This window comes from Stegostoma tigrinum, chromosome 18, assembly GCF_030684315.1.
Source record: "Stegostoma tigrinum isolate sSteTig4 chromosome 18, sSteTig4.hap1, whole genome shotgun sequence".
NCBI lineage: Eukaryota > Metazoa > Chordata > Chondrichthyes > Orectolobiformes > Stegostomatidae > Stegostoma > Stegostoma tigrinum.
In genome coordinates, this window is record NC_081371.1 from 16,882,307 (window position 1) to 16,893,821 (window position 11,515).

At 41.8% G+C, this 11,515-nt stretch overlaps 1 protein-coding gene across 2 annotated transcripts in view; it reads right to left on the minus strand.

The window, feature by feature from the left end:
• The window catches only part of sult4a1 (sulfotransferase family 4A, member 1), a 47,824-nt gene extending 36,662 nt beyond the window's left edge, over window positions 1–11,162 (minus strand). The window contains exon 1 of one of the 2 annotated variants that reach the window (XR_009446872.1): window positions 10,862–11,162. Coding sequence is in view for 1 of the 2 variants with exons in the window: in XM_048549567.2 (XP_048405524.1) it covers window positions 10,862–11,030 (169 nt within the window). In the remaining variant the exon portion in view is untranslated. The remainder of the gene's footprint in view (window positions 1–10,861) is intronic. The other variant, XM_048549567.2, reaches the window with a different exon arrangement.
• Between the last annotated feature and the right edge of the window lie 353 nt (window positions 11,163–11,515).

Below are 11,515 nucleotides of genomic sequence, written 5' to 3' on the forward strand. Positions count from 1 at the left end.
ACTAAAGCTTCAGTCTTGGTCTGTGGGATTCCAATTTATTCCTGACGCACAACCTTTTCTGACAGAAAACATTAACTCTTTTCTCGCTGACTCATTTTTGTATCCATAGGAAATAAGTAACAATAATAAAAGCCTCACATCTAAACTAATTGGTATGAAGTGACAAAGGAAATGCAAATACTGTAGCAGCACAAATTCTCCGCTACATACATGGAAGACTCTGCCTTTGTGTTATAGCACATGTCTCAATTGCTTTTGGCTTTAACCTTCACTAAAGATAAACTAATAGGTTATTTTTTTCTGCTTCGCTTGATTTTCGAATATTCTACAAGTGAGAATGTTTGTTTATCTGTAAATAAGCCTGCAAACTAATTTGAGTTTTAGGTTACAAAGCTGAATTTGAAATGCAGTATGTCACAGTCATAGACCTCTCTAATCCACAGAGCAAGCTTCACAGTTCATATCTGGCCCATTGAAGCAAATTAAAAATGCAGCCACCTGTCTCTTGTACAGGCTGCACATACATGGAAAAAAAAAATCAAATTATCCAGCAATTCCAATAAACCAACTAAAGTAACAAGTAATATTTTTAATCGGCTGCATATTTCAAATTTTAAAAGTGCGTGTTGTGTTCAAAACAGCATAGTTAGATAGATAACAAGGTGTGGAGCTGGAAAAACACAGCAGGCCAGGCAGCATCAGTGGAGCAGGAAAGCTGATGTTTTGAGTCAGGACCCTTCTTCAGATGCAGGCGCAGTTACAACATTTAAAAGATATTTGGATATGTACATGACTAGGAAAGGTTTAGAGGGATCTGGGCCAAACACAAGCAAATGAGACAAGTTAAGATTGGGAAAACTGGTCAGAATGGGCAAGTTTTACCAAAGAGCCTGTTTCTGTGCTGTATGACTCAGAGACCAACCTACCCCTCCAGCCTCATTTGCACTGCTCTTACACTCCTGGATTGGTCTGCTCAACAAAACCATCTCAGTAAATGGATACATATGCACATATAGCTGGACTGAGGATACAAACTCTATTCTGGAATAGTCAAACTGCATGTTCAAGTTTCACGTCAGAGTTTTGGTTTTGAAATCTCACCAACTAAAATCTATTGTCAAAAGGTAAGTCTGATTACCATCAAGGTATGCAGCTGTTTCCAGACACCAGATTACCTTCCTGTTTTAAACATCAAAGCCCTGAAGTTCCGCACATTTATATAAATCAGACGTGTGCTTACCAATGCTCTACTTTTCTGAACCTGCCAACATTTCTTGGGTTAATTGATTTGCATTTCCATTAGAAGTCACCTGTAATTTAAAGCAGGGTGCCTGTGAAAATGCAGTGGAGCTTTGAAATGGCCCGGTCCAAGTGGAAAACGTATGGGAAAATCCCAGGGTGGCAGGGCCCAACAGAGCTGGTTACTCGCAGTGGCCAGCTCTTCGTGTTTTTGACCCACTTTCCAAGAATTTCTACCATTACAGCAAGTGGCAGCCAACAGTTTGAGGCAACAAACGATCTTATCATCTTAATCCAACAGCAGTCCCATCCTTTGCCATAAAATTGAATAGAAAATTAGTGAGATAACAGCAAGGAATCGGGCCAATCTAATTTAACTACTTCTTTTCCAGTGATTAGGAATATTACAATTCCATCCAAATACACTTGTGACCTTTAGAATAAATAGTCACACTCTAAACAGGCTTAAACAGTAAAGAGCTTTTTTGAATTCATTTGTTCGTTTAGATGTCAGTATTTTAACTGTGATGGAACAGTTTAGCTCGGGGCAATGCCATTTCTGGAACGCAAGTCTTTGGTACTGTAGCTGGAATGTGGAATACAACCTTAGATGGATCCAATGCCTTCAGCTGTATTTTGATATCACGTGGAGAGAAGGTTGGTATCTTTGATGCTGGGCACCACGGGAAGACTTAACAGTTCTAGACGAAGGAGGAGCAAAACTTAATCTTCTCTTGGGAAATAAGGCAGGACAAGAGACTGAAACGTTAGTGGGGTAGGGGTGCATTTTGAGACCAGTGATCATAATTCTACTAGTTTTAAAATAGTTATTTAAACTCTCAACTGACTATCTCAATTGTTCTTAAAAACAACAAAGTCTCTATATGCAACAAGCAAAATCTGCTATCACAGATATAAATCTAGCATTTCACACTGTCTTTCTGTTTGAGCTTAACTAAATCATGCTAAGTGTTGTTAGAGCCAGAAGTAACATTTTGATTATGGATATTGTTAAAGCTTCATGGCTCTCGCCTCTCGCTTCTTTCCACAAGCCAATCAGTCAACGTTGTGGCCACTCACAGGGCTTTCCCTGGAATCGAGAGCATGAAGACAGACCGTTCACATGTTGAGAAGCAGCGGCCTACCAGAGGGTCATGCTCAGCAGCACCACTGGGGAGGCCATGGATGCTACTGGCAAGACACAAATCAAGTGCCACAAGCGTGGAGCAATGCAGGCCACAGGTGAGTAATATGATGTAGGTGGATTCCACAGCATGGGGGTAGCAAGGAAGGTCGGCAGAAAAGGCTTTTGACTCTCAGCATCACCGATGCCCCCACCCCTTAGTTGAGATCCAGCCCCTCGATAAGGCTCTGAGTGCCTTTGATCAAGGGACCTCACAACATCCTTCCCTACCAGACCTAACTGATCACATGGTTCTAGCTGTCATTCACACCACATAGTAGTACTTAAGGGCCTCCACCAACAGCAGGGTGGCAAGGTTGATCATGGGCCTTTCCACCCTGGACTTCACTCTGGCAGAGGGAATAGGCAGATGGATTCAGGTACACCACATCCCTGTCTAATACGCTTCTTGTCTCCAAGCCCACCATCAACAAGAACAGAGGATTCTGTCCTGTACATTTGACGACAAATGCAATCTGATTAGAATTTTCTCAGGGACTGTGATTTACCTGATGTCAAATATAATCTTTTTTGTACCATCATCTATTTTGTGAAATATTCCAATCTTTTAAAGCCATTTGCAGAGTAGGCAGTGGGTTGGGGGGGGGGGGGGGTGGAGGAGAGCGAAATCCTTCCGTTAACTGTTTTTAACCAACTGGTTAAAGCTTTCGTACAACATTTACATGTGCTTTTTCACAAGGTCATTAACCTATTTATGTTGTCACCCAAGTATCTCTCACCCAGTTAGTGAAAATAGTGCAGACAGAAAGTCAATCCTTTAGGAAAAAGCACATCCGAAAGAAAGAGAGAGATAGCAATGACTACAGATGCCGGAGTCAAAGATAACACAGTGTGGAGCTGGAGGAGCACAGCAGGCCAGGCCGCTTCAGAGGAACAGGAAAGCTGACATTTCAATTCGGGGCCCTTCTTCAGAAATGTGTTATTTTTCAAGCTGCCCTTGCATTTTCCATTTAGAATGATAAAGGATTAACGTGCAGCATTTTATTGACGGAAGGATAATCTCCTTTGAAAAACATGACCATGGGATAAAAAGTAGCCATTCAAGCCCACTCCTCATACAAATTATCCATCATATACTCTCTACTACCTATTTAATTTTCCACAGAACTATTCAAAACTACTTCGAGCTTGTAATCGAACTTATACAAAACCCTATTGTTATTTGTTCATAAATGAGCCTTTATTGCTCAAGTCCAGTTTTATGCTTGTAACACAAACAAGCCTCCCTCTCGGAGATTTACACTTTCACAGAACTCCTACAGTGTGAAAACAGGCCCTTTGGCCCAACAAGTCCACACCGACCCTCAGAGCATCCCACCCAGACCCATCCCCCTATAACCCACCTAATCTACACATCCCTGAACACTATGGGCAATTTAGCATGGCCAATCCAGCTAGCTTGCACATCTTTGGACTGTGGGGAAAAAAACCGGAGCACCCGGAGGAAACCCACGCAGAATGTGCAAACTCCACACAGACAGTCGCCCAAGGGTGGAGTTGAACCTGTGTCCCTGGCACTGAGAGGCAGCAGTGCTGACCACTGTGCCACCATGCCACATATTCCCAACCACATACCTTCTTCAAACTACACAAACAGTCCACTCATCCACAGTAGAGGCAGACATTGTATAAATATCACTAGTCGGGTGAGGACTAATGTTGGTTATGACAGGGTCAGTTAGCTCAGTTGGATGGATGCCTGGTTTGTGATGCAGAGTCACCAACCGTGCAGGTTCAATTCCTGCACCAGTTGAGATTAACCATGAAGGTCCCACCTTCTCAACCTCTCCTCTTGCCTGGGTCATGGTGATTCTCAGGTTAAGCCACTACCAGTCATCACCCGCTAATAAGCGAGCAGTCCTATGTTCCTCTGTGACTATGGCAATTTTACTTCAATATTGGCTGTGACTTGAAAATCCATGTTTTGCAACACTCATTGGCCGCTACAGCTTCTAATAACCTAACAGTGTCCATTGTTCCACACGAAGTCACTCACATTAACAAAAAAAAATCTACTTAAAAGATACAAATAAGGAAAAATATGGGGTGAATGTTGGGTGAATAATATGATGGTAGGTGTTTTGTATTCATGGCAAAGATGTGCTGAGCCCAAAAATCCACAATGCAGTTAGGGGAAAAGTGAAGTGAGTACACAGTGGGACGCACCCAGTTTAGTTCATAGTTCTGTGATTTCTGTTCAGTGTCGCTTTCAGCCCCTTCCTCAAAAGCCTTAAATTAGCTAATTTGCTGCATCAACCCAAATTCAATGTATCACAATCTAACTTGTCTAAGTATTGTTGTAATTTCCTACTTTAACAGTCTGAATGATTCCTTCTGGTGCTAATTCCAATTACAACGCATGGAAAATTGCACAGTAGCATTTTCTCACATATTTGATAATCGGAAAAGTGCAAATTATCTCTGACTAAAGGCAAAGATTGGATGTTTTCAGGATCCAGGAATCCTAACAGGGGAGGAAGGGAGGCAACAGTCAAAGGTTGTGGCAAAGACAAGAGTGTACGAGAGAGGGGGTGGGAAAAAGAGGGAAAGAGAAACTTGCAGTTATATAAATATCTTCCACGACCTCAGAATTTTCTAAATGACCAGAAAGAGGCAGAAGTAATTTTAAATACGCAACTGTAATGTAGGAAAAGTGACAATCAATTTGTGTTCCGCAAAGATTTAACTAGCGGCAATGCCATATTTGGTAAGATGATTTGTTTCTGTGATGCTGGTTGAGGGATAAATATTGCCTAGAACATCATTCTTTGAATCATGCCATGAGGATCATTCACACATCTGAGGCAACGTACAGGATATCGAAATAGAACACCAGTGTGTCAATGCAGCGTTCTCTTAGTACTGCAATGAAGGAAAAAACCTGGATTATATGTTCAACTCTTGGAGGAGTGCGCTAACCAGGTTCTGAATTAGAGGCACATGTGCCACCAGTGAGACCAAGCTGAGACTTAGCAACAGCTCACATGTGCACAATATAAATTTTGCAATATTTTAAAGGCACATGATTGCCCCAGGATCTCCAACATGAAGACCAGGAGAAGATCCATGACTATAACATGAATAGAAATTACAAGAATGTGTGTTTAATAATGTCATGACATGGAAAAATATCCAAAATGGTCACAGCTTTGAGTAAAGAAATAGATGCAAGTCAAAAAAAAATCTTTTGGGATAAATATTGATCTGGAACATTTACTCTGTCTCAAAATTTCTCACCACGCCTGCCTATTAGCTTGAGCATTATCTGTCTTTACCACAGATTTCCAGCATCCACATTTATCACTATTTTGAAAGAATCAAGTTTGGAGGTGGCAAAAGTACAGATCAGTGTTACAACAGCAGATGGGCAAGCCCGAGGGAGAAGAAGATACTGCTATGGAGGTGTTTTTTCTGTTAAGAGTTTATGTAGGAACAGAAGTTTAACCTCGGGCTAAGATTGTAAGTAATCTCAGAAAAAAGCAGTATGGAATCAAAGACGGGAGTGTATACTTTGTGGTGAGGCAGTGGTGCCAGGATTGGACTGCAGAAAAATGAAATACACCCATAACTGGATTTTGGATAAGCCAAGATCCTGAGTTAATTATATGCTGCCAAAATGCATACAATCATTACTGTATATTACGGCATACATCATATAATGCACCTAAAAACAAAGTATAAATGTGTAGAAGTGGGTGAAATCAATACAATCCATTTTTTAAATCAAAGGAATAATTAATGTCTTGATTCCTTCTTCAAAACTTCTTTAGAGCATGTGGATTTCTACTTAGAAACTGCATTTGGTGAATATATTGTCCATTACATCCTATTACAAATAAAGTGTAGACTTGACCAAAAGAAAAATTTGCTTTCCATGTATCTGAACCTCTACTATCAGAAACAAGTGTAAGTTCATTAAAAGGAAATGGTGCTCAAAATGTATGTTTCTTCATTGCAAAGCTATCCTGCTTAACTATTCACCCAGTTTCCCCAATACATATTTATATTGTGTGAAGAGAATATAATTAGGAGCAGGCACTACTGATTTCTGAAAAAGTTTGTTAATTTCAAGTTTGATAGAGTGAAAGAATCGTGATGGGTGAGATACAGTGGACTCAGCATGTACAACTTCCAAAAAGTATTCCATTGCAGATGACTGGAGAACATTAAGAGGCATAGAATTAAAAACAGGACAGAAAAGTTGAAACAGACTAGGAGAGGGATGAACATTGAAAGATAAGAACAACTTCCATGTATATGCGATTCCCTATACCAAGCTGCAGCCCTAGTGAATTAGTAAGCTTTTACTATCTGTTTCCATTCAGGGTTGTTTTGAATTTTAGCTTTACTGGGTTCCTGCTAGCTTCCTATTTTAGCATGAATACAATGTGATCAATACCCCAGAATGTAAAAGGTATACAAAAAGTTAATATAGGCACATCCTTACACTACTTGAAATTTCATTTTGAAAGCTTTTTCTCTATGATTCAAGGTTTATACGCATTTTATAGTTATAGAAAATTTATTCCTCATGTTTAAAAGTGCACTTTGTATTTATCAAGATGTTAATTAGATGCTAGCACCAGGAAGTGGAACACATTGTTTCAGACGCTCATTGCTTAAGTTAAGAATAACATAAGTCCCTGCACTGTATTGTTTCCTTTGCCTTAAATTGTGAAGAAACAACTGTGAAGAAATACCCAATAAATTTCTTTTTCTATTAGCACAACAAAATTTTACTTAACACAACCACAGGAAATGATCAATTGAGGATCGTGCTCTGTTGTGAATAAATACAAAATTGAGATTACCCAAACTGATCTTCCTCACACAAAATTGGGAGGGAAGACTCGTTTGCCATAAATCACTGCTAGATTCCAAGTTTTCAGAAAAGACAAAAAAGCATTCAGCCCATTGCACCATCCACTGCTTGCAGCCTTTTGGATTTCAACAGTCATTGATTTTTACTTTAAACATTGGCAGAGCAAAAATAATGGAAAATCAAAAGTACCCAGTCACCAAGGACTTGTATATCCGTTTAATTCAGCTAATTTTACATTTGGATTCATTGTGTCCGATAAAATCACCAAGAAAAGTATCTGATATGAACATCCTCTCTGTTATCAGTGAATTCCTGCTTATGCTATTGAAAATGTCATTTTGAGTGGTTTCTTTTGGTGCACTGAGGAAAACTCATATCATGTCAGCTTCGTCTCTTATAGGCAGTGTCATTAACGAAGAGGGAGTCCCCAGATTTGTGTGTGTATTTTTAATCTTCAAACCATGAAGTAACCACACAGAGTATGAAGCAAATGGTGTAACTTCTCCAACTACTGGGCCCGTTAAGCTTAATGAAACATTCTCAAGGCACAGCTTGCAAATAAACTGAATTGCTTATTTGGTATGCAGCAAATATCCTCATCTGATTTACTACATTTCCACTTTTATTTTAAACAGGAGGTTGAGGCAATTTCCATGTGGCTCATGGGACAAAACATTTGCTAGGGGCTTAAGGCAGAAATAATATATGGAAGCTTAACAAAATGAAATATAATAACCAATAAACATAGCATGGATCCACTTAGCAAACACAGAATTGTAAAGGGAAGACGTCATACTAAATTGGAATGACAGAGATATTGCTCGACAATAGGATAAAGCCTATTTTCTGGATTGTTTATTTTTGAACATGGCAATTTAATAAGATACAACATAACATGATGCTGCTTGTTTACACAACATCAATGATAATGTGATTTCATCCCAAATGCCAGGTGTACAATGACATATATTGGAAATCACATTGCCCTGAAAGCTTAGACTAACAGGAAAATGACCCTCACTAATTCACTTGTCAATGATTGCAAACTGATGAAAAGGTAACTTGATAATTCAACCAAAACAACCTGAAAGATTTGCAAGGCTGTTATTTCAAAGGCCAGAGTAACAGGGAAATTGTGCAAGTATTGTGACAAAAATATCATTTTCAAACCAGGATAATTTTTACCTTTACAAATCACTATAATACATCAAAGTGATTGATGAGCTGCCATCATCTTTCTAATATATTCCATGGTTTGCCGTGGGTGGGGGATGGTGAGGAGGGGGTTTCAGTCACCTTTGCAACACATATCCAGAGAGGTGGGGAGAAGGATACTGGGCATGAACAAATATAGATTGTAAGAACAGCAATAGGCTCAAACACGTTCTGCTATTCATTAGCTCTGCACCTTAACTCAATCTACACAGCTTTGCTCTCTACCCCTTAACGCAAAATTCCATCAATCTCACATTTGACATTTTCAATCAACCAAGCCTCATCAACATTTGAAGTGGGGGGTGGGGGTGTGCTGGAGAAGAGAGAGTTCCAGATCTGCATTATCCTTATATGATCTTCACATCACTCCTGAGCAACCTTGCTGGAGTTTTAATGTTATGCCCCCTTATTGTAATCTCCCCCAGCAGGGGAAATAACATACACCAATCCATCTGTCAAATCCTTAAAACACACCAATTAGATCATCTCTTAATCTTCAATATCAAAGTGTATACAAGCCTAAGTTATGAAACCTGCCCTCATATTTAATTCTTTTTAGAAAAAAAGAAACCTGTATCATTCTGTTGAATCTGTTCTGTGTCCCTTCCTTATATGGAGTGTCCTGGACTGAATGCAATCCTCCCATTCAATCCTCCAGGTAGAATGTAACCAGAGTTTTTGTACAACTGTGTCTTTGTATATCCTGTCCCCTCAAAACAAGGATTAATGTTTACTCATCTTCCTGATGGATTTTTGTTCTCCATCTGTTTAGTTGTTGTCAGCGATACCCATACAGGAGGTTGATTTCTCTTGGCTTGTTCACAGTTTCTAGTATATCATTTTTCAAAAAGCCAATATATTATTCTTCAGGCCAAACGGGAATGACCTCAGTTCCCAACACTGAAATCCATCTAAAAACCGAAAGAAGACAGCACCAGGCCTGAAACGTTAACTCTGGTTTCTCTTCATAGATGCTGCCAAACCTGCTGAGCTTTTCCAGCAACTTCGTTTTGACTTCTGAATTCCATCTGCCAGTTTTGCACATTCACTCAATCTGTTAATGCCACCTTTCAAATTTCTGTTGCAATCTACATCATTAATAAATAGCAGTGGCACCAGCAAACTTGGATAAAGACTATTTGTTAATCCGCTGATTAATTCATTGATAAATATATTGAAAACCTCAGGTCCAGTGCAGATTTCTGAGACACCATGAATCATAACCTGTCAACTGGGAAACACACCTATTATTCTAACCACGTATGCTGTGGTAAAACAAAGAATTATGGATGCTGGAAATCTGAAATAATAATATTGGTTTGATGAAAAGTCAATAGACTTGAAAGGTTAACTCTGTTTTCTTACCACAGATGCTGCCAGATCTGCTGAGTTTCTCCAGCAATTTCTGTTTTGGGATTGAGGAGAAACATGATTTTTTGGGAGTAGCTATGTATGGAGGAGGGGCAAGGAAAGGTATGCTATGGGATTGTCTTCTTGGGATGTGGGTGAAGTGAAGTGAAGTGATGTATTAGAATTTGGAGATGGGAAAGTGGTGATACTGCTATATTGTGTCGAGTTGAGGAGGGCTAGTGGTTGATGGTGAGTTGTATTGGAAGAAATGTGTAAAAGGGTGGTGGAGAGAGGGGTGATTGTGTTTGTGTAGGGGTGGTAGGGGGTAATGGTGGCTTTGGCATGCAAGGGCGGGGGGGCAGGGAGTGTGGAGGCAGGTAACGGATGGCTTTGGTGTGCAAGAGTGTGGATGCAGGACAGAGTGTGGGGGGTGATGGGGAGGTTACGGGGGGGGGTCAGGTAGTGTAGAGGTGGCAGAGAGTGTGGAGGTGGGACAGAGTGTAAGGAGGTGAGTGTGAGGGTGGCAGGAGAATGTACGTGGAATGGGTGGAGGGGCAAAATGGTTGGGGAACAGGGGAGGCAGAACGTGGGGTGGCAGGACATGGGGGGGGTCAAGAGGAATGTGAGGAGGGGAGGAACGAGCGTGTGGAGGAGTTGTTGGGGGCTGGAGGGGGTGGGGGACTGTGGAGCTGGAGGGAAGGGTGGGGATGTGGGGTTGTAGGGGAAAAGAGGGATGAGGGAATGTTGTGGGGAGGGGGGCGCGGGTAAATAGGGTGATGGTTTTGTGTGTGTGTGTGTGTGTGTGTGTGTGTGGGGGGGGGGGGTGTGGAGTGGAATCCCTCGGGTGGGGGCTGCTGTTAGCTTGTAGCTGTGTCTGCAGTTTGTTCAATGCGGCTCAGGGTTAATGCAGGACGTGGCTGCTGGCTCCGGGTACCCCCTCCCCCCCGGGGTTTGCAGGAACCGGAGCGGGCTGTGGGTGGTGGTGTTTGTCGAGGGAGGGGGGGTGAGGGATGTTGGTAGAGGACTCCTACCGGATTTGGGATAGGTGACGATCCAGATGTCGCTCTCCCTGACCGGGAAGTTGGCGATCTCCTCCATCTTCCCCCTGCAGAAGGGAGGCAGCCGCACTCCATTGTACTCGAAGTATTTGCTGTCGAACTCTCCAGGGGTACCGGGGGTTTCTGCCTCACTCTCTGCCATCCTCCCGGGGCGGGCGGGGGCACGGCCTCAGCACACAGGCCGCTCTCCTGTTCTGCTGCTAACAGCCCGGACTCCGCAGCGGCTCCAGCCTCCTCCCCGGCAGCTTTAAAGGCGCAGACACCAGCTCCCAGTCCGCCGACAGAAAAACCTGCTCGCAGCATCTTTCCGTTCAGATCACGAACCCCTCCTTGAAAGGTGTCAGGGAGATCGTGACTCCTTTGAAATATTCGTCCAAGACAAAGCAAAAACTGAACTTAGGATCCACCGACTAACCCCACTGCAGCGACCTTTCTGCATCCCGTGCGGATGTGCCCCATCCCTTACTCTACCGAAACCAGTCAACCCCATTCCGAGGAAGGGTCACCGGACCCGAAACCTTCAGTCTGATTTCTCCCCACAGAAGCCGCCAGACATGCTGAACTTCACCCAGTAATTTTTGTTCGGTCTTTAGGATAAATACTTTACTTTTTTTAAAAAATGTTGCA